The sequence below is a fragment of the Olea europaea genome, unplaced genomic scaffold, assembly GCF_002742605.1.
Source record: "Olea europaea var. sylvestris unplaced genomic scaffold, O_europaea_v1 scaffold1628, whole genome shotgun sequence".
Classification (NCBI taxonomy): domain Eukaryota; kingdom Viridiplantae; phylum Streptophyta; class Magnoliopsida; order Lamiales; family Oleaceae; genus Olea; species Olea europaea.
In genome coordinates this window covers 104,209-128,507 of record NW_019233922.1, presented here as the reverse complement: position 1 = coordinate 128,507, position 24,299 = coordinate 104,209, and the positions used below count along the sequence as shown (strand labels likewise).

The window sequence follows — 24,299 nt, the reverse complement described above, 5'->3', positions numbered from 1 at the left end:
ATTATCTTTTGTTCAATATTCTAACATTTAAATTTTTGAAGAATGGAATACCATCTAGACGCAGTTGAGATGGATAATCCTTAAGATTAGGATTCTCAATTTTAGTCATTATCTTGATATTTTTTTAATTTTTGAAAAAAAAAATCATCTCAAATATTAAGATGATAAATGAATATAACATACATTGATCAAGATTTAATTATTGAAATGGTGGTGGAATAATACCTCATAATCTACCAGGTGGCCGGTGGCGTTTCTGCTATCCTAGCGAGCGTGTATAACATGTAAAGTGAGGGCGGAGCTTTCTCTTTCGTTTTACCTCCAGCGTGAGAATCAGTATATGCGTTAGGAGAAATAAGGATGGAATTCAGATAGCTAGAAATGTCAAAATCCCCTTACCCGTGTCGCCTTCGGGGGTATTTATAGGTGTTGGAAATCAGGTAAGTGCCGGGCGATCGTGGTGCCACGTGTCCCACGTTGGCTTCCCCACTAACCCACGTTTTCTTGAGGGATCTATAACTTTCCGCCTGGAGGTTATGCCCATAATAACCGCCACGGAGCTTTGTCAATTTACCTGAAATTTTTGACTAAGTGTTGGGGTGGCCACATAAGTCACTTCCAGGGGGTAGATGGTTTTGCGGAAAGGTAGAGCGCCCCCGGGGAGAGGCGACAGTCTATCGTAAAGGTAGAGTCCCCCGCGGGAGGTGACGGCCTCTTGTAGAGGTAGAGCACCTGGGGGATAGGTAGTCTCGTGTGGAGGTAGAATGTCCCGAGAGGTCGACGGCTTCACCTTGACGTGCAATGATTTACATTTCTTATCTTTGGAGGCGGTTTCCTATGTTAACTGATATCATTAGCTCTTGCTCCCTGTCGATATTTTTTCGACAGAGGAGTAGCAACTTCCTTTATCTGAATTTTTTTATTATAAATAAAATTAGCTCGAATGAGCAAGTCGAGTAATACAATTTAGTCCGAGCAGTTATTTCACTATATATTTGGCACCCAACCAATGGACATAGTCTTGGAGGGAATTCCCCTTCCCTTCCCCCCCCCCCAAATTTGAATTCCTTTTGCCTATAAAAAGGGGAGTGTTCTCTTATTTGAAACCACTTCCACTCATTCTCAACATCCTAGATTTTCTCCTCCTCAAGGTAACATTCTCCTCCTTCATTCCAAGATTTTTACTTAGAGTTTTTGCTTTTCCCCTCTTCTTTCTCTCTCTCTCTCTCTCTTTTTTAAATTTATAAGACTATCATCACCTCTTCCTCCAACGAGAGTGGTGACGGGGAATGTAATGAGTCGATCGAACCTTCATCGAAAGGGTCGGTTGATTCCGACGATGGGCTGATCGACCTGCTGGCGACTAGCCAAAGACCAACCGCGAGGATGGTCGAACCCCGACCAGCCTCGCGAATGGTCGGGGGTCGGCCCGCCTTCAGGTTGGCTGGCCTTTAGCCTCCCCCCTTAGTTGATTATTCTAAGAGACTCCTTGGATAGACTGCCTAGCGAATCCCCCCTTCATCCAATAAATCCATTCGTGATTCCAATAACGGGACTTCTTCAACCGAACCTCAAATATTTGTTTCTAATTCTCCCAAGAGGCAAGCTTCCCAATCAAAACTTAGTAATCGGGCGGGATCCGACTGGTGAGATTGTCCCTCTCGAGATTCCAAGAGGTTATAGCCTTTACAACTCCCCGTTCAAGTTAGAGAAATGTCTTGCTAGGTATGGTCGGGTCGATTACTATGTCTATAGAGCCCCCGGTTCCAAAGAGAGACTCCCCGGGTCTGACCCCCGCGAGATAGCGGTGTATAATGACATCATGGATGGCGGTTTCCGCCTACCCATTCATCCCTTCTTTGCTTTGATTTTCAAAGAGTTTCATCTTGCTTCTAGTCAAATAAACCCCAATGCTTAGAGAAAAGCTTTGTATTTCTTGTATGTTTCCTTAGGAGGAGAATTCTACTTTTCATAGACCTCTTTAGGTGTGTCTTTGAGATGCATGAACTAGTTCGGTGCATTGCGTTTGTCTTTTTTACCACTAGGGTCCTTTAGTTATTTTCTAGGTTCAGGAATTCGAATAGCAGTTGGAAATCTCGGTTCTTCTTCGCCTGGCCTTCAACAGGTCGGTTTCCTTTCAATGCCAATTGGCGGCATCCTCAAATTCGCCTTTTCAATAGTCAAGTAGAAGCTTCATTTACTCTAAAAGTTCAAATCTAACAGTTGGTTGATATACCCCCTCTCGCACCTGACTTAGGATTGGTCCTGACCATGAGGAAAGTGTTGATAGTGGGGATGAGTCGTCCTATTGGTAGGTTGCTTCCGCTGGTTCCTATCATTTTTTACTTGCTCATATTTCTTATTTGTTACTTTTTAGGACCAATCAGTTTGGGCATGTGCATACAGATATGGACTTCGATCTGGACGAGGTATTGAAGACCTTGCCAGGAAGTGACAAAGGCCTCGCTCCCATTGACGGTAAACTCTTAAGCCTCATTTCCTTGTTTATGTTTTCATATTGTTTTGTTTTTGGAGCCTAACGTACCTTACCTTGCATGTACAGGGATGAGATTTGACCTGGAGGGAACCATGGACTTTATGCCTAAACAAGGGCAATAAAGTGATATTGCGTCATCCCCTGCCCCCCTTAAAGAGGAAAAACTTAGCTGACTAAGGGGGAAGGTCTCAGGTAGCAAAAGAGACTCCCTAACCCTTAGACAAGCCTATCGAGGTTGCTCCAATTCCTAGGCCGGGTCCTTCCAGTCGCACGCGGGGGGAACGTAAGGATTCACTTCCTAATTTTGGGTTTCTTCCCACCCGGGGTTATCATAAGATGGGGGTGCTTAACAATTTTTTGGCTTTTCAAGGCTCTCTGCCTAGGCGTGTGGGTTATGTCGATCGTCAGGAGGTGGTCTGGCGGTGAAGAGCCTTAGACAATTTTTTTTGGCTTTTCAAGGCTCTTCGCCTCCTGCTATCCCTCCCCAATCACGTTTATCACTCCCACCCTAGGCGAGGGGTAGTCCTCCACTTTTTGTTTACCTCGGTTGTCCTTCACATATTTGCCCAAGAGCCCTCGTCTCAGGAGGCGCTCTATCTCCTCCTTCAACTGCAGGTACTTTTACGTATCGCGCCCGTGATTCTTGTGGAAATGACAGTATTTGTCTTGGTTTCTCTTGTCGAGTGGCATTGCCATGGGTCTCGATCATTCAAGCTTCTTCATGTCTCGTATCTCTATCAATAGCTTCGCGCGTGGGGTGTTTAAAGGGGTGAATGTCCTGGGCTCCTCCCGTTTTTGCCTGACTTGTCGGTCTTGGATGATTCATTTACCTGTTTGCTCACTCCTTGGCTTATTTTTGTTGGCAGATCTCAGCTTGTCTCCCACCTTTCGCTTGTGACTTTCCATTTCCCATCCCTCTCTGAGATATTTTGTGACTTTCTCCGTTTTTTCAGCATCAACATACTTGTCTTCCTTTTTTCAATAGGTCGTGCATTGACTCTGAGGGTTCTTGGAAAGTGACATTTTGAAGGCCCGATTTTGAGTTTCGTTCATCAACGCAGTCACCATTGTTGACATTTGAAGATCCTCTGTTCCAAGGATCGCTTGGCTGATTCTGGCTAGATACTCTTGCAGAGACTCGTCCTTCTCCTGGACCACCTGGATAAGCCCGATGGCTGTCTTCCTCTTTCTTTTACTACTGATGAAGTAGGCCACAGAGCTCCTGGAAAGTTCATCAAATGTTTGGATAGATCGGGGGGCAAGTGTCGCCACCCAGTCTCTGGCTTCTTTCTTGAGGGTCGGGGGGAAAGACCGACACATAACTGCATCAGGTGCTGCATAGAGCCTCATTAAATCAACGAAGGTCCGAAGATGGTCAAGCGGATCTTTGACCCCGTCGTAAACTTCTATCATAGGCTGCTTGAAGCCCTTAGGCAAGGGGACCGTCATAATTTCATGAGCGAATGGGTCCTCTTCTAAGACCATTTGCCTACGCTTATCATTTCTCTTTAATATTGCATCATTTATTTTCTGTGTCATAATCTTCTCCATCCTCCATTCTAGATCGGCCATGGGTAGGTTAGGCTGCAGGACTGTAACCCCTGGAGCCCCCGAGCCTGCAGTTACCGGTTGGATGACAGGTGGAGTTTTTATGTGCGCCTCCTGGGGTGGTGGCGCAACTTCCACCGAACGCGGCGAGAGGGCGGCTCCCCACGTTTGATTCTGGAAGAGGGTCATCATAGCTACTAGCTGGATCTCTTGGATGCTGAACTGGCTTTGTGTCACACACTGTGGTGGTGGCGGCGGGTTGGGGCCCCTACCGATTGATTCCGACTCTGTCTCTGCCGTTGCTGCTCTCAAACGCTTCACTTCTTATTCGTCTTCTTGACATGGCTTTGGTGTTCAATGGAAGAAACTTCCCACAGACGACGTTAATGAAATGGTGGTGGAATAATCCCTCCTAATCTACCTGGTGGCCGGTAGCGTTCCTGCTACTCCGGCGAGCGTGTATAACCTGAAAAGTGAGGGCGGGGCTTTATCCCCCGTTTTATCTCTAGCGTGAGAATCAGTATATGCGTTAGGAGAAATAAGGATGGAATTCAGATAGTTAGAAATGTCAAAATCCCCTTACCTATGTCGCCTTCGAGGGTATTTATAGGTGCTGGAAACCGGGTGAGTGTTGGGCGATCGTGGTGCCACATGTCCCACGTTGGCTTCCCCACTAACTCACGTTCTCCTGAGGAATCTCTAACTTTCCGCCTGGAGGTTGTGCTCATAATAACCGCCATGGAGCTTTGTCAATTTACCTGAGATTTTTGACTAAGTGTTGGGGTGGCCACATAAGTCACTTCCGGGGGAGGGGGGTAGATGATTTTGTGTAAAGGTAGAGTATCCCTGGGGGGTCGATAGTATCGCGTAGAGATAGAGTGCCCCCGAAGGGTCGATGGACTCGTGTAGAGGTAGAGCGCCCCCGGGAGGTCGATGACCTCGTGTAGAGGTAGAACACCCTGGGAGGTCGATGGTAGAACACCCTGGGAGGTCGATGGTCTCTATGGTCTCTCATAGAGGTAGAAGCCCCTGAGGGTCGATAGACTCGTGTAGAAGTAGAGCGTCCATGGGAGGTCGACAGCCTCGCGTAGAGGTAGAGCGCCCATGATGGGTCGACGGTCTATCACAGAGGTAGAGTCCCCCCTGGGGGAAGGCGACGACCTCTTGTAGAGATAGAGCAGTTGGGGGATAGGTAGTCTCGTGTGAAGGTAGAACGTCCCAGGAGGTCGACGGCTTCGCCTTGATGTGCAATGGTTTACATTGCTTATTTTCGGAGGCGATTTCCTATGTTAACTGATATCAATTATTATTAATATTTTTCTATAATTATATATAAGATATGTTCAATTTTTTTATCATATTAATGGGATAAAACGGCATCGTTTTGCCATTTAACGCAGGGAAGCGATATTGTTTTGTACTGTAAATTCAATGAAAAAAGGACAAATAAATTTTTGATTAGAAAATCCTTAAAATAAAGAAGAAAATAAGAGAAGTTTTGGTTGTGCGCGGAAGTAGGGTAAAGTGCATGGATAATTGTGTAAAAAAAAAATAGAAAAGACAGAGAGAAGAAATAGAAATGAAAATGATAGTTGCGTGTAAAAATCAATAAAGAGAAGAAAGAGAATTGAAAATGATAGTTGCATGTGAAAGTCAATAGTGCTTAATAATAATTGGGCACGATTCAATAGAAACAGTGTCATAACAAGTGTCTCTTTTATTTTAATTATGATATATTATATTATTCTTTTACCTATTTTGCAGAAGTTTTTCCAACTTTTTTCAAAATTATTTAAATTTTCTATACACTTGCACACATCCTTAAAGGTCATTTTGAGCTTTGATATTATAGTATTATAACTTTCGGTAGTGATAGATGTGCCTTCAACATGATGAAAGTTGAGAATAAGGGACTGGCAACATGATTGGTTCATGAATTGGAGTATGAACATTGAACTTCCATGTTTTGAGCCGTTAAACTAAATTGTATTAAATTATACTGAATAGTATGATATACAAAAGTGTAACCTTTATTTGATAGTGTTCAATGCTATATAATTCACGTTTGAATATTTTCAAAGATTCTTTAAAATGAAATACTCTATTTTAAAGAGTTAAACTTTTAAAAATATGCTACAAGAGACTTTTCAAATTAATATTATAAACTTTTAGTGCATCAGTCCATGCTCCATATATTGATCCAATTAAATAGTATATAAAAAAAGTGAAGCTAAATAATATAATAATTCAAAGGGAAGAGAGTGAAAATGGATGATAGGAAAAAATAATATACATATTGGGCGTAGTAAAGTTAATTGTTAAATATAAAGATGTTTAAGTATTTAAAAAATTTCACTTTCTACATTTGTAAATGCTCTCTAAATTACAAAATATGTTATTTAAAAACAAATAATCTCTTGAAAATACTATTAACAAAAATGATAATTAGCACATAACGTCTATACTTTTCATTATTATTGTAAAAAAAAGTTTATACCTTCTATTTTTTGGTATGTTAACCATTAGCTACATATTTGATTGCGTAAAACATTCTTTCATCAATTTCCATCCAATTTTTCTATTGAATAAAATGCGTGTAGCTAATCTTTCTTAAAATAAAAATTTATTATCGTCTTAGAACATTTTTTCCCTTGTTCCCATGTTTCTTTCCCCATTTCTGAAATGGGTGATTATATTGCCATCATAATTTTTATTTGATATACCACATTATAATTGCAATTAAGTTCATCAGTCTTTATTCATTGTAGCAATGATTTTCTTGACTTTTTTCATCAAATTCTTATTTTCAACAATCCATTAGTTAATCTGTTTCATTCTTGATGATGATTTATACCAAAATATTTTATTTTCATGTTTTGAAATGAGAAAAAAATATTTTTTCATGCTTTTTATTTATTTATTTTTTAAAAATACAATGAAAAATAAGTTCTTTTAAGTCATTATAACAAACTTTTGGACATAAAACTGTTATCAAATAAAAATGTATTAACCAATGAAAAATTTGAGAATAAGAATATTATGAAAAATCGTTAGGGAGTTAAGTACTATAATAATCAAAAAATAAAAATCTTAAATGCAACTCAAATGTGTTGGAGAAAATGTTTCGCGCATTTGGTCAGAAATTGAAATGATTTTTTCTTACGACTCATCGTCGACAGTGATGCTCAAGGGGTGGCTTCAACAACAAAGAAATTTCAGAAGGATAATTATATTCACATCCAAGGATAATATTTTCTTCGATTTGGTAAAATTTTCTAGAATCCAAATAAATTGATTGCAGCAACATCTCTCGAGTTTTTCTGAAAAACATGATTCTGCAATTTTTTCTAAAGATGAAAAGACTAAATAACATAGAACTCTCTCGCTGTAAAACATATATTTTACAGCAATTCAAGAACATTCCAATCCATTTTCTGAATTTGAGAAGGGTTCATCTTTTCAACTCCCAAATTGTACAAACTCTCATCAGTCATCAATTTTCTAATTAAATCGCAAATCCCCATTTCATGTCAGGTATCTAAACATTATTTTGAGTTTCTTGAATTATTATCAATCTCCAATTTGTTGATTTTGTTTTTGAATCGTAGGAGAAGAGGGCCTCATTGTTTTGTCGACAAGATAGAGTAATTTCATGCAGAGAGTGTGATATTCCAATAGATAAAGCAAATGAACACACTCTAAAGTAATATAGATTTCTTCTGACTGGTGTAAAGAGTTACCATATGGGTTAACAGCCTTGGCCTATCCATGTGCTCTCTACCCTCGCTCCTGGAAGGCACATCCTGCGATTTACCTCCTCCACGATGGCCCAGGGCAGGGTCGGTGGGGGCCCTTAAGGTTGGGGTTCAACCTTTTTTTTAGATTTCTTCTGACTGGTGTAAAGCTTTCTTCAACTTCTGCCCCTTATTCTTCATCTTCAACAACAGCAACATAATCCTCTTTAACAAATAGATTTCTTCGCAGTAGCGTAAGGCTCAGGCTGTAGCTTCAACAATTCAGAAATTTTGAGAAACGCGTAAAGAAACATAGGGATAAGGGGTAAGATGTTCCAAGACGATAATAGCTTTTCATTTTGTGGAAGAAAAAAAATTAATTACTTGTGTTCACTCAATAGAGAAGTAGGATAGAAATGAACGGAAATGATGTTTTGTGCAATTAAATGTGTAATTAAGTGTGAACATGCCAAAAGGTAGAAAGTTCTTATGTTTTGCACAATAATGGTGAAATTATGTTACTCTAACATCGGGCTTGACATGGAAGCTAATAGAATGACGCGAATTAAGCTAAAAAAAACAAAAGAAATTTTGAAAAATGTGAATTTAACCCTTTTCATCGCTAATCTCATTCATTTGGGCTCTAATTCAACCCCTTTTCAATATCCATTTTTCTCTTTCCATACTCACACTCCGTGTAGCTCCCCTTTTTCACCCTTCAACCTCTGAAGTTTTCAACCATTTAGCCAACTCCGATATCTACGACCATTTGGCCACATTCGCTTCCGTCGTACCTCCAATATCTCTGACCATTTGGTTGCCTTCCCTTCATCGATAGTTCCAACCTTCGGTCACTGTCGCTTGTTTGGTTGAAGATGCAAGGAAAAGGTACATTTGAAATTTAGTTTTATTCTTTAGTTGAGTGACATGAATTCCATTTTCACATCAAATAGAAGCATGATATTGAGCAGCTTGATTTATGAAGGATTTTTTTATTTTTTTATTTTTGGAAGAATTTGCGAAAGAATAAACACTATTAACTCCACCAGCTTGGTCTAGTACTAGTGGAGAATAGATAGATAGGCGAAGTGAAAATGTTATGATTGCATCATATTTTCTCCTCTAGAAAAGGAACTCATAAGGAGTCAAATTTGTAAGTATTATAAATGACCGTAACTGAATATGTTGCATCAATTGTAAATTAGTTCATTGAAAGAGGTTGTAAATAACATTTCAATTGGCTTATTGTCATAGGGAAAGAAATTTTGGACAATGTTCGAGCCGTCATGTCGGTAGAGTTCGATAATGAGAATGTTAACGACAATACGGAATTATTGGGTGATGGAACAACAGGAGAGGATTGTGCAATTGTGAATGAAGTGGGCATGAAGGTTAAGGGCAAAAATGAAATATTTGAGTTTTATAAAAGATATGCATACGACTTGGTTTTCCAGTGAGAAAAAGAAATTCGAAAAAGGATGATGATAGGGTTCTGCGATATGTTACATTTGTTTGTAGCCATGAAGGGAAAAAATCAATAATATAAGTGTTTCTCTAAAGCCATAAGCTACCATGTCGAGTGGATGTAAAGCCAGACTGACTGGATGTTCAAATATTCGTGGAGTATGGAGATTAAACACAGCACACCTCAATCACAATCATAGAACAAGTCCTTCGAAGTCTAGATTGTATTGATGCCACAGAAAATTAAGTGCTCAGGTGAAGCGACAGCTTAAAGTAAATGATATTGCAGGAATTCATTGCACAAAAGTTACAGCTCCACAGTTGTCAAAACAGGTGGATATGAGAATATGATTATGTGGAGAAGGCCTGTTGAAATTATGTTGAACAAGTTAGAAGATAAAGACTTGGAGAAGGTAACTTCGTAGCAATACAATCATACTTTTTGACTATGCAAGCACGGTATTCCGGGCTCTACATCAGAATAGATTTGGATAAAGAGTCGCGACTAAAAAATATTTTCTAGACAGATAATAGGAGTAGGCGGGCAAGTATGGAGTTTGGCGATATTATCACATTCGGTACCACATACATAACAATCAAGTATGATATGCCATTTGCCTCTTTCGTTGGAGTGAATCGTCACGGACAGTCGACATTCCTCGAATGTGGTCTTATATCAAATGAGGACACCGATACATTTGTGTGGCTTTTTGGACATGGCTACGGTATATGAACGGTCGAACTCCAAATGGGATAATTACTGGACAAGGTAATGCAAAACACAATTTAGATCGTGTTCTCCAATATGAAGCATAAGTGGTGTTAGTGGCGCATATTGAAAAAGGTGCAAAACATTTTCGAATTTCAAGTTAATAAAGCTTCTATATACACAAATTGGTGAATGATTCTCAATTTGTTGAAGAATTTGAAGATGGTTGGATAGTGATGATAGAAACGTATAATTTGGAGGATAATGAATGGTTGTTAGTTCTTTATGATAATAGAACCCATTCGGTCCTTTGCTAGTTGAAAACCACTTTTTGGATAAAAATGCCAACAATTCAATGAAGTGAGAGTATCAATGCATTTTTCGACGGATATGTATGTTTGAAGATTTCGTTGAAGCAATTTGTTGAACAGTATGAATGAGTATAGAGAAATAAAGTTAAGAATGAGTTTCAATAGATTTCAAGTCTTTCTCGCAAATGGTATCTTGTGCAAAGAGGTATGAAATGGAGAAGCAATTCCAAGCAATGCACAAGGTTTCGAAATCCAGGAAAGTTCAAGAAGAGTTCGTTGGCAAGGTTTATTGCGACCTCATATCTGTTAAAGAAGGATGTTTAGGGACAACGTATGAGTTACGCGACGATGTCATACATGGCCATCATTGTACTCATTATCGAGGGATAAATGTGAAATTATGTGTAACTATCACTTATTCAAGTTTCAAGGAATTCGATACAGACATGCAACCAAAGTACTAATCCTCAATGACATTAAATCACCGTAGAATATATATTTTACGGAGATGGCAGAGAGATGTGATCAGATCCCATACGAGGGTTGCAGTGAACTACGACTGGTTGGTTAGTATCCTTGCAGAGTTGATGTACAACAAGATGGTTAAATCATTTACTACGTTGGCAAACATCACTTGTGATGATGATGTAAAATCTAGTTCTATATTGGAACGAATCGAAGTTCAATGTAAACAAATGGCAACGTCAAAGTCAAGTTGCAGAAATAATATCAAGTCTACGCATACTGCTCATTTAGCATCTAAGTGTGTAGCACCACAGGATAGTGGCAGTGGATACGGTGGTGTACGTGATCCAAATTGGGCGAAGAGAAATGGCGCTCCTAAAAAGTTTCTTAAGAAATCCCCATTGGAATCGAGTTCAAATAAAGCTAAGGTACGTTACATTATTTGGATACCATATCCCTTTTTTTCCTCATGTATAAATACAAAGAAAGTATAATTTTGATACGTTGTGATGCAAGCAAGTTATAGTGCAACCGAAGGGAATAAACCCAAGGCACGCCAAAGTAATCTCGGAGATGGTGTTTAAGACAACTCAACAAGCACAATATTCAATGCCGGTACCATTATCATATTCACAACTCCTAATGGTTAGTATGTGTGTGTCATTAAATTTCCTTTTTACATATACCTATGACTAATAAATTAAACATTTTTCATGTAGGGTGCAAATCAAAGCCACGAGTTTACACAACACTTATAATCATCCAGTTTGATTCACCCGGATGGTCAAGTTAATGATGGGCTCATTCAAACTAGTTGAGGTTACTTCATATTTTTTGGGTTGTGTATTAATCTTGATGGTGTACAGTATGTTATGCAATGCCTCATTACGTTCCATATTTGCTGGACTACAATGGTGCAAACCCATGACATTGGAATAACGAACATGGAAATAAATATCTGCTAAATACAAATTATTATGAACCGATCAATTATTATGCTCATTTGGTGTTAAATTAATCTTTGTTTTGCTATAGGTATTCGAATGGAGAATGTACATGGGAGATCCGACAAGTTTGAAGCTTGAATTGTTATGCTAATTCGATTAACGAATAATCAATTATTTGTGGGGATGTACTGAATGTAATATAATTGCTATCATGGTTATTGTGTTGAAATGATTTTTGAACTGAGAAAGAAATTGTATGAAATGTCTATGGTCACTAACCTACTAGCTTGGAATGAGACATCTCTATGAATGATTGAATTCTAGCCTTATACCAAGTTGTTATTTATTTATTTATTTATTATTTTACATTATGAGATATTTTACAATTCAGTTATGATTGCAGGCACAAAGCCAACATGTATATTTCAAATTCAGTCCTATTTTCCTTGATATTATACACTCCTTAATTGGCAAGTTAACCTGCAAGTTGATATAGGCATGCTAGAATGAGTCAGATCTGAAAATAATGCACCCAAGTCCAAGCCATCCACATTACATAAAAATAGACAACACCACCGTATAGACAATGGAAATTTAGTGTTCATATGGTGATTACAATTACAAAAGCAAATTACTTAATTAGAACATCCTAATCAAATTACAAATTCATAAATACATAAGTGAAATAACATCATTAAATTAATCACTACAATTCATTCATGTCCATTTCCTTTCTTATCCCCATCCGCATTTGCTCTTCCTTTGCGTATTGTCACGTTAATGGAAATATCCACATCCCGTTGATCAATTAATCGACATCGAGATTCAAACATGGTAGATAGTTTTTTAGCACATTCATTCCTCACACGATCATTCGAAGTAACACTAACTGCAATTGATTTACCTCTTGTTTCACCATCTTTAACCCACTCTCAATATCCACATTTTGCAGTACACGTGTTGAATAATCTACATTTGTTCTTCCTTTCTTTCTCCACCTCAAAATACTTGAGGAATGCATGTATGCACCATGCACAACGACATTTCTCCGGATGGTCTACAAAAATATGTACAATTATGACATACTTCATGATTCTTTTCTGTCATTGTAAGTTGGGAATAAACCGCAATAGATCGAATGTTAACCTTTAAGATAGAGTAAATTGCCATTTCAAACCATGACTATACATTAATCAAAATACAAACACATATGTAATTACTCTAATTCCAATTACCACTCCCTTCAAGCTACCAAAAAACTGACTGTCAACCTTAATGAAATTAAAATGATAAAACAAAATATACGAATCATTTAAGATGCAGGAAAAGTAAATTATAAATCTATCCGACAACAACCCCCAGCCCCACCATCACCTCACCTATCATAAAATGCATCACCATCACCATCCCAACAGCTTCGGATTTGGTCATAAAATACACCTTATTATTATTATTATTTATTTATTTATTTTTAATGCGACAATCTTGATTTCTTGCAACTAGATCCACGCCCATGTAAACCTAACAACAAACTTACTTCCACTTGCGAGAAATTCTATCGGAGAAGATTGAACCCATCACTTAACAACTCATGAACGCTTTCAATGATTTTTCTGGTGTAGCTGGACAACCGCTTAAGGCGAAGATGAGGTTTGGTTCTTCTGGTACAACAAGAGAAGTGGTGTAAAGTTGCCTTTTTTTGGTGCCTGCGTTGGAGGTTGGGTAGTGGGATTGTGCGAGTTGAAACAATGGGACGATTTTTTGGTTTTTTATAAGGTTGCATTTTTTTTTCTTTTTCCATGTCAGCAAGTCAACCTATCTGTCATCCATTTCTGTTACCATAGCTTGATTGATAATAGCGAAAGATAAGAACGTTATAAGCTAATTATAATTAACAAAAATGTTTTAACAATTTATAATGGGTCGCTATTCTATAGCTTGCAAGCATATGAGCGGCTTCCAGGGTGGATCCACACAGAAAATCTAGTTGACAGCCAAGATTGTCCATTCCATTTCCACCCCATATTTGGAAAAATAAATTCCAGCCACAAGGGAATTGAAGTGAAGTTGTGATATTTTTATTTCTTTGACAAGATGAAATCAAATAAATTTCCATTAAGGGTTCTCAAAATATTCATTTTTTTTGCGTCCATGTACGTCGTTTAACAAGAATTTCGAAAGATGTTGATGGTAAATTTCTATATTTTTAAATAAATAATAAGGATAACTTTACTCCCGTTAGTTTACTAGTCGACAATGGTGTGCAAGTTGGAAAATGAGTGCCAAGGTATCACCAACCAAAGAGATAAAATAAAAAAATAATTGTTGACGTAAAAATATAGAGAAATAATTGATCAAGGACTATTTCGTAATTAAACACAATTCACAAAGTTCAATTTCGACGGTCCATAAAATCTTGTTTTGAGCTTTTGGCATTTACATAAGCTGGGCCCATTCCGGGCCCGTGTAAAATTCCAGCCGTTGAGTTCAACACAACGACGTCGTTTCACCAAGGAAAAAATCTTCTAACCAGCCAATTCAATGCCTCAAATTTGGAGGATATTCACAGGGATGCCCTCCAGTGGGCCCTTCATTTCATGTGGGGGGACAATTTTTGAGGTGATAAGACCATTCTCCGATGACTCGTTTCATTGTAGACCCCACTTGCACGCACTACAAATGAGGACGCTTCACTGATTGCAATTCACAGCACCAAACTATCACCTTTTGAACACACAGCTCTCTCGGAGTTTGCTGTGACTTGGTAAGAATTCTGTTTACTAACTGGTTTTTTGTAGATTTTTCGAAATCGAATCTGTTCCTGAACTTTCTCGTTTTTCTTAACTGTTTTAATAAAATTCGTGCGGTTTTTCCGAGTCTAAGCTTTTTATAAACTGATGATGCGATTTTTCTGAGTCTAAGCTTTATATAAACTGATAATTGAGCTATTGTAGTGGAGTGTAGATTATCACTTATCGGTACGTTAATTTGTCTACTTTCCTTCCTTTTTTTTCCTGCTGATAATACATGCATTTCCTGGTTTTGGATGTTCCATGCCAATTATTTAATTGCATAGATAAGTTTTCGTAAATTAATTTAAATCTTTTTCTCTCTTTATGAGCTCTGGGCTGGTTGGTATGATGACATTAATATTCTGTTCCTTTGACTGAATTAGACGTGGAAACAGAATCTGTTATAATTAATAAGTGAAGATCAATTTTGTAGAGTTATGAATTGTAAATCTGAACAAGAATTCTGAATCGAGCAGGTTTATATTTGTATTTGGTTTTTTCCCTTTTGTTGACTTTTATATGTAAAGAGATTCTTAGTGATTCCAACTCCAAAAGCTTTAATGCTAGAAAGAAGCACTTTTTGTTGTTAATACCGTTTCTACTTTGATGCACGAATGATAACTGTTAATCAGTTTTAGTAAAGCTGTAAAACCAACTTTTTGTGGTTCCTAAGTTATTTCTAGTAAGACGTTAAAATTAATATGAGTTTTGAAAATAAAGTTATGGTGGTGTAGAGGAATAAAAAAATTAATGTGTAAAATATTCTTGTTTGATGTATGTGACAATATGTGGCTATGAAACAAATTCAGCCTTCAGGCAAGGCATGGTTGATTTTACTTATTTTTTCTTTTTTCTTTTTTTGAGTCTCAAGTTTAGCTACTGGTATTGACTATGTGGAGTTTGAAGTTGAGTATTTGAGCTAAATGAGTATGTTTGGGGAAGTAGAAACCTATAGTTTAGTTTCTGTTGCATTTGTGCTGATTGCTGTTTTTCTCTTTCTTGGATTCAGGGTGAAGTGTCGACAATGGCAACCGTAACCACATCACACTTTGTGTCACATGCCCACAGTGAAGCAACTTCAGTTGGGAGTAAATCAAGCTTGTCTCAGATAGGCCTCAGAAACCAAATTGTGAGTCACAATGGGTTGAGATCAATGAACACGGTTGATATGCTCCAATTGAGAACCAATGCAAAAGTAACTGCAAAGCAATCCAGGAGCATAGTTAAAAAAATCAGTGCTGGCAGACCGTCTGGAACCATTATATGCGGGACAGGGATGAGCTTGGTCTTTGTAGCAGCTGAGGTCGGTCCATGGAGCAAAACTGGTGGGCTAGGTGACGTTCTCGGAGGGTTGCCACCAGCCATGGCAGTAAGCACCAGTATCCCTGCTTGCAGAATGCAAATGAATTAGCCATTTAACATTTTATTATTTATGGAAAACTGGGACAAATAGCTGCTTGTAGGATGATTTTGTCTAACTAACACGATCAATGCTTTTATTTCATAGGCCAACGGGCACCGGGTGATGACTGTGTCTCCACGTTATGACCAGTACAAAGATGCTTGGGACACTAGCGTGCTTGTTGAGGTAAACTGGTAAAACGTCATGGATTTTGTAGTTTCCTTTTTCTCTAGACTCTGGAGATATAGTCAAGTTAAAATATTTTACTGCAGATAGAAGTTGGAGGCAGAATTGAGACTGTTCGCTTTTTCCACTGCTATAAACGTGGAGTTGACCGTGTTTTTGTTGACCATCCAATGTTCCTGGAGAAGGTGCTGTGAATTAGTAGTGTTCAAATGTATAGAGAAATTGTATCATGGAATGACAACCTTGGCTTGATTCTTACTTTTCATATTTTTACTTCCAAAGGTTTGGGGAAAAACTGCATCAAAGATTTATGGTCCTAATACTGGAATAGATTACAAGGACAACCAACTTCGTTTCAGCTTGTTATGTCAGGTCAGTATTTGCTGTAGTTAAATGCCATGAAAGATTTTCAATCACTTGCATATGTCAGGAACAAGATGAAGCTTTTTAAAATGCTAACTGCAGTCTTATTGTTGCATCTCTCATTGTTCCAAATTTGTGGTTTAAATCTTATGACCATTAAGGGCTTTCTTTTTTGAATAGATATGGTAAAGGAATGTGGAGAAAGACCATATACTATAAATCTACACCCCACCCGTTTGAAGAATTCTGTTGGCACAGTATGTAGATATTCAATCAAACTTTTGGGTTCATGTTCATTTCTTTTCACCACTTAGGGGTGGGGTTTTTGACCATTGAGGGGTTTTCTAGGTTTTGTGCAGATGTTGAAAAGGACCATATAGTGTAAATCTATGCCCCACATATTTGAAAAATTTTCTGTTCGCACACTTGTAGATATAGACAAACTGTGGCTTCATGTACATTTCTTTTCACCACCAAGCCAATAAATCAGGGTTTTTTTTTTCCATTTTCTTTTCATCATAAAAATATTCATGCAGCATAATCCCAGGCGTATAATATTTCTTCCTATATTTGCCCGAATCTTGCTCACATCAGTGTTTTGTGCTTTCAGGCAGCTTTGATGGCACCTAGAGTTCTGAATTTAACCAGCAGCAAATATTTCTCAGGGCCATATGGTATTTGAGAAGGCATATTTTGAAAAGTTGTAGCATGTGAAGAAAATGAAATCAGTAACTTTGTTTGATCTTTCTTAACCACAGGGGAAGATGTTATCTTCATAGCCAATGATTGGCACACAGCTCTGCTTCCATGCTTCTTAAAGACCATGTACCAATCTAGAGGAATATACATGAATGCCAAGGTAAGATGCATATTATATTTGCTCGACTACACATCACAAGAAAATGTGACGGAATTAAGCTGCATTTCCATTCTGACTTTCGACTGAAATGGTTACAGGTTGCCTTCTGCATCCACAACATTGCCTATCAGGGCAGGTTTGCATTTTCAGACTTTTATCTTCTTGGTCTGCCCGACAACTACAAAAGCTCCTTTGATTTCATTGATGGGTATGAGCGATGACCTATAAAATTGGTATAAACTGAAGAATTTGTTGGTTGCTGGACAAATTTCTTAACAGGCATGGATGTCATTAATGGTTGCAGGTATGAGAAGCCAGTGGAGGGAAGGAAAATTAACTGGATGAAGGCTGGAATATTAGAATCACACCTGGTTCTAACAGTGAGCCCTTACTATGCCCAGGAACTCGTTTCTGGAGTTGACAAGGGTGTAGAATTGGACAACATTATTCGTAGGACTTGCATAACTGGCATTTTAAATGGCATGGATACCCAAGAATGGAATCCTTCGACTGATAAATACATTGATGTCCACTACGACATCACTACTGTAAGACCTTTATACTTGTTTGTTCTTTCTATCCGGGCTAAGAAAAGAGAGATTTTTGCACATGGTTTTCTCAACCTTACAGTAACAATATAGAGCCATCTTGCCTGAAAAGCATTTATGTATATGGCTTACAGGTTATGGATGCAAAGCCTTTGTTGAAGGAAGCTCTTCAAGCAGCAGTTGGGTTGCCAGTGGACAGGAACATTCCGGTGATTGGATTTATTGGAAGACTTGAAGAGCAAAAAGGCTCAGATATTCTCACTGCTGCCATTCCTAAGTTTATTGGAATGAATGTGCAGATAATAGTACTTGTAAGTTGTTAATTGAATCCTTAAACCTCCAATAAGTGGGGGACTGTTTTGACAGAAATAGAGATTGAACTAAATTGACAAGTTCTGTTCTATTAGGGAACTGGCAAGAAAAGGTTCGAGCAACAGATTAAACAGCTTGAGGTGTTGTATCCTGATAAAGCTAGAGGATTGGCAAGATTCAATGTTCCCTTGGCCCACATGATCACTGCTGGTTCTGACTTCATGTTAATCCCAAGTAGATTTGAACCTTGTGGTCTCATCCAGTTGCATGCTATGCGATATGGAACAGTAAGGAAGTTAGATTATTGTATAATTTGTTTGACTGAAGTTTTTTCACTCCACAAATGTTTAATTGTGATTTTATCTGTTTTTAATGTAAAAACTGTGAATCAGATACCCATATGTTCCTCAACTGGTGGTCTTGTTGATACTGTGAAAGAAGGATTTACTGGGTTCCATATGGGAGATTTCAATGTTGAAGTATGTAATTCAATATTTTCTCCCATTCATACATTATAAGAACATATGATCTACTTTCACTATTGAATACTAATGACTCCTCTGTATGATCAGTGTGCCAAAGTCGACCCTGCCGATGTGCTTAAGATAGTTGCAGGTGTCGGCAGAGCTCTTGCAGTCTATGGTACTCTTGCCTTGAGAGAAATGATTAAAAATTGCATGTCGCAAGACCTCTCCTGGAAGGTAGGCATATATGAAGCTACTGTCATTGTTTCCTTTTGTGCTTTGACCCATTTTGTCTCCCATTAAAACAAAACTCTTTAATTTTCGCACTAATTTTTAACTGCACATTCACACAATAAAATATTTCACATGTAAATACTAATTTTTTTTTAACTTCTTAACCGCACATTCTTCAAAAAATAATTATTCAAAACATCATTTTTTAACACGCAACTTTTCATATCTGGCACTCTTAAACGGAAGTGTGAAATGAATATATTTCCAACTCATTGCCTTCGTGCAGGGACCTGCTAAGAACTGGGAACAGGTGCTGCTGAGCTTAGGGGCTGCCAGCAGTGAACCAGGTACTGAAGGGGAGGAAATTGCTCCACTTTCCAAGGAAAACGTGGCCACCCCATGAGGGCATATGATCCATGCTTCTTTCTAGTCCAGTTTGGGTAAAGTAGCGAGTTGTCAAGTAGACTACGTAGTATAGTACAAGTTGATGTTGGATTTGTTTTGGTACTGCGTACGATAATATCAAATGAAATATATTTTGTGTATGGTACTCATGAAGATGGGCTGGCGGTGTGATTTTTAGATGCTAGTAAGTACTACTAAAAGTAAGCTTTGTTTTCGGACTCGAGTATGTGCTTTTAAGCACCACCATGTAAAGTAAATAAATTTTATCCATGGGAAATTCCTCATCGCTAAGAAATCTCCTTTTCATTACACCTTTTCTTTCTTCTTGGGAAAGGATGTGCAAACTCCCAAGTCTGACCCAGCAGTCTATTACCAAGCACATGAAGGTGCGGCCCACGGCCCTCTCATGATTCGACCGAAGGATTTATAATTAATCCTTGCTGAAATGAAAACTTGTTTTGAGTTTTCAAGATTGCCAGATTCAATCTAATACCAAATTATGCACATAGAAGGGTCCAACAATTTGTAATTTCTTTTGTGAAACAGTTGGATTTCTTCTAGGGCGATTTATCTAATTTAATTCAGTATAAGAATCACAGATGGTAGAACAACAAAAATTGAAGACCCATGCCTGACACTTTTCTGTTTATGTTATTGTGGCCGTGTTTAGTTTTAGTGATTTGTTAATATTTGTGCTGACAGCCATATATATGCATACGCGGACCCAATTATTATTCTGATTGTATCGAGAACACCACGTGCAAGAAATTGGGATCCTAGGAATTTGCGATTTATTTGTCTACCAATCCACGACATTTTTACATCAACCGAGACTCTCATTTATTGCTTTCTGAAAGATGCAAAATGGAAGAAATTGGAAGAATAAAAGTTAGCAATTCCAGACATCTAATAATTTTCAAAAATTTCTCGTCTGAATATCTAAATATGATTTATTCATTCAACTAAAGCATTCAAAATGAACTGGTACGAGACATTATTACCTTAAGACTAAGGACTAACCAGGATGATCAAGTCCATGGATGAGAAATTACAAACAACCTTAACGTCTTCAAATCTGGAATCAGAACGTGCTCAATTCTCGAATAGATCTCAAACTAATCCCGTGATTACAAGAATTTGCTTTGAGCCTTCCATGCAACTTAAAAAGCAGAAGTGAAGTTTCTTTTAAGAGTCATAACGCCTTCCATGCAACTTAAAAAGCAGAAGTGAAGTTTCTTTTAAGAGTCATAATGCAGATCATTCTGTTGAAGCCATTGTACACGTTTCTGCCTCATATTACACACAATTTTCATACAGTGACCAGTGGCAAATTCAGGAGCTTGACCCAGCACGGGTGGTCATTGACTGTTTATCGTCGGCCGCAATAAAATATTAGGAGCCCGTTTGATACCTCTTTTATTTGAAAAAAATGCATTTCGAAATAATGTTTCGATATAGAATGTGTAGCTAAAAATAAAGAAAAATTTTGAATTTGAGTATAATATTATTTTATTGAAGAATGTGTGGTTGAAAAAAAGAGAAAATGTACTTTGAAAAAAAAATGAAAATCAAACAAGGCCTAAAGTTCAAATATAACAATTATTTTGTTTAAATTGAACATATATAATTTTATTATAAAAATAAATCGAACTCATTAGATGACATTGTTGCCAAGTTTTATATAATTCAAAGGAATAGCACCCGTTTGAATTTTTACAATTTTACTTGCATTAAAGCTAGATGAAATCTAACAAATAAAATTTTGTTAAAAAATTAACAACTTTAAGCAAGTGCTACAATGGTTACGTTTGTAATTCCTCTCACATAAGGTCATGAGTTCTAGATCCCTTAGGTCCCCTTCATATTGCTTTTTGGTAATAAGTGTAGAATAAAAATATTTTGCAATAAATGTGAAGGTAAGGAAACTCGAACCTACAACTTCCAATTTATGCATGCGGGCCACATGAGCTAGAAGGCATGTTTGAGTATAAAATGACTTACCAATTATATCACCTAAAAATTTAACCTGTCTTCAATAGAAAAAAGTGCTCCCAGCGGATCCAGCACGGGCGGCCGTTGGGGCTCTCCAAGTGCTGAATCCGCCACTGACAGTGACCATCACAAAAATCAACACGGCAAGAACAATCAATGGGAACATGCTTAGTATCCCAATGACATGATGACCGTAAATTCAATAATATTGGACGATATAAGAAAGAAAATCTTAAATATTATTCACTGTACAATACAATCTAGTACATACCGAACATGCATTAATGTCAGGTTTGCTAACAAGAATTTAATAGCACTCCACAAATAAGAATGGTAAGAGTTAAAATGTGGTTTACTTTACTTATCCAGCTCCACCCACTCATTACTGGGCTGGGTATTAAACAAACACGGGGGAATAAAATAAGATCCAGTCTGAAGTTATCATGCCATCAGTAAATACCCCTTACCAACAAAGTGCCTCAAGCAGAGTATCTAGACGGGATCCAAAACTTCTCCACAAAAGTAATAATAGTCTCCCACTCAAATAATGCCCATCTTTCATAGCAAGCATAACCTTATCCTAGTTTATACCTGATCTGCTACTTCCAACTCCAGCATTCTGATTTATATCCATACGTGTCCATTGCGATGTCTGTATCAAAGACTAATTCCATCAAGATTGCCAGTGTGGTGCAAGAACACCTTGCCGCATTGTAAAAACTCCAATTATGGCGTAGTTTAAGAAAATAGCAAAGCATCAGAGCATGCAATCCTGGGATGTTTCACCAACTGTTCCAGTTGGTTGACATTTAACTCTCTGATAGAACAACACGTAAGCAGCAGATGTCTTGATTTCAGACTCGCTGACCAGTGAAACATGAGCATCATCGAAATGATACCATCTATTGTCATCAATTAACTGCAGTAAGAAAAAAATAAAATGGTGTAAACAGGTCATAGAGCAAATGGAGTATGATTTAATTCAAAGATATTCCAAGCAGTATGTCAAACGAAAGTGTAATAAACAACAAATTATCATAAGGCAAGGATGCTGTATAGTTCTGGAATCACCTAAAGAATGACAGTGTGTGGGTGGTCTACTATTTTTTAAATGGTTTCAGTTGGCGTGGTTTACAACTAACCCATTGAGCCCTGGGCAATAAGTGAGTAGGCAAGAGTGAGAAATGGGTTCAGACATAATACAGTGTCATCCTTGTATCTTGTTCAAAACGGTCAGCAACCCCTTCTAAACAAGTTTGAAAGTTATTATTCAATCACTACCATGCATGTTTGCAGGGTCGAGAGTTAATACAATAAATTTTAAGCACTTAATGGGAAGCAATATATTGTAAATAACTGCTACATTATTCCAGTTGACAATACCATTTAGTTAAAAGAAGGTCCATTGAAGACTCCACTTGCTTAGGTTACCTAAACCTTTTCCTTTGAACCGCATCTTCTAGCTTCATTTGCTCGGGTATGACATTAACATTTAGGTAAAAGATGGTGATTTGGAGACTCTACTTGCTTAGTTTACCAACACCTTATCTCTCTCTCTCACACACACAATATGCCCTAGTTTGAGCCATATTATTGGGATGAAAATGTACTTTAGGATAGTATATTGATGGGAAATGTGTGGTTAAGAAATAAGGAAAAATTTTAGATTTGCGTATAACATTATTTTACTGAAGAATGTGTGATTGAGATGATGTCAAATCATTGTTGAAGAATGTATTTTTTTGAAAAAATGTAGCTCAAACAGGACCTAAAAAAATAAAAAATAAAATTAATCCTGATCCTAACCTCTTTCCTCTCCACAGATCAGAACCAAACTTAATCCACAAACATGATAATAGGAAGAGAGATGATCAGGATAAAACTTCCAAAAAAGGGCTTAATGTGGATCCACATTGAACACTCCAACCCACTTTTGAACCTAAAGAATAAATAACCATTGGATCCAGAAAAATAATCTTGAACCACCCAACCCATCCATTCACCACCCTCGTGAAAAAGAAAGGATGGATGCAAAGTAAATACCTACCTTACAATATGCAGAATAGTGACCACCACCAAGGCCCCCATAATGGTTGCTAATGGCATATAACTCATACACATGAGAACCTTCAGAGGCATCATTGCTCTTTACATATTTGCTTAAATCCAGATTATTAATGGGAAAATTAACGAAGGTGTCCAGTTTGTTCTTCAGCCACCGGCTATATGAGAATCGCTTCAAGTGAAAGACAAGTACATCTGGCAACCTCCACAAATCCAGTTTTTTAGTTGCTTGCCTATGTTCTTTGCATCGAGGACAATACCTGCAGTCAATTGTTTAAGAATTTTATGGAAACATCGACGATGCCAAACAGAAGTTTACAGAAAACTAGATTTTTAAGGTATAGTCTACCATACCACATATCATCAGGGCCCAGAGGCTCCTCTTTTAGAAAGGCATCCAAACAAGAAAACAAAGAGATGGCTTCCTGCTTGGTTTTCTTAGCAGCAACTCCCGTCTTGTGAACCTCAGGAAGATCCTTGAGAAAGCTGGCATCATATAACTCGTGTTCTTTGCCAATCCACTCTAGGATGACTTTCACCAATCCACCAGGTTTTATGGGTGACTCCTTCACAATTGGCCTGCAACTTAAACCCCGGTCATCGGTGAGGAAAAGCTGTAATGACAACTCACTGATGGAAATTCCTTCCGCTTCCATGTCATCAGCTGATTGGATCCCAGGTCTCAACACACTGTTACTGCATTCATTTCTTTCTCCTGGTGCATCTAAAGCATAGCCATTTTCCTGCCCACTCTGAACTGGTACTGGAGATATAAATGCTTTCCTTTTTAATGGGGAAAGCATTCTGTTAACAGCAAGCTCGATATCAGCTCCACAATGCAGATCTTCTAACGTAGTAACTAATGGTGTCAGAAAGAGCTTCCTATCACTGGTGAAAAAGATGTATCTTGGTCAAATCAACACAAGAAGAAACTGAAGAAATTCTAGGTTTCATGGGAACTAAGTGAACAAGTTGTTTGGCACATATCAAATATATAATCATA

General features: G+C 37.8%; 2 protein-coding genes across 2 annotated transcripts; one reads left to right on the top strand and one right to left on the bottom strand.

Moving 5' to 3' along the window:
• The first annotated feature begins 14,289 nt into the window (after nucleotides 1-14,289).
• LOC111377230 (granule-bound starch synthase 1, chloroplastic/amyloplastic-like) lies at nucleotides 14,290-19,524 on the top strand. The gene is made up of 14 exons (XM_023000291.1): nucleotides 14,290-14,439; nucleotides 15,477-15,836; nucleotides 15,975-16,055; nucleotides 16,142-16,240; nucleotides 16,338-16,427; nucleotides 17,029-17,092; nucleotides 17,177-17,277; nucleotides 17,376-17,485; nucleotides 17,582-17,825; nucleotides 17,960-18,136; nucleotides 18,233-18,424; nucleotides 18,530-18,616; nucleotides 18,710-18,838; nucleotides 19,122-19,524. The coding sequence occupies exons 2-14, from the start codon at nucleotides 15,492-15,494 to the stop codon at nucleotides 19,236-19,238; spliced, it is 1,836 nt and encodes a 611-aa protein (XP_022856059.1). The 5' UTR covers nucleotides 14,290-14,439; nucleotides 15,477-15,491; the 3' UTR covers nucleotides 19,239-19,524.
• A 1,926-nt stretch (nucleotides 19,525-21,450) lies between these two features.
• On the bottom strand, nucleotides 21,451-24,211 carry LOC111377229 (ubiquitin carboxyl-terminal hydrolase 10-like). Its single transcript, XM_023000290.1, has 3 exons — nucleotides 23,651-24,211; nucleotides 23,280-23,556; nucleotides 21,451-22,151 (listed from the first exon to the last, which is right to left on the bottom strand). The coding sequence occupies exons 1-3, from the start codon at nucleotides 24,097-24,099 to the stop codon at nucleotides 21,990-21,992; spliced, it is 888 nt and encodes a 295-aa protein (XP_022856058.1). The 5' UTR covers nucleotides 24,100-24,211; the 3' UTR covers nucleotides 21,451-21,989.
• Between the last annotated feature and the right edge of the window lie 88 nt (nucleotides 24,212-24,299).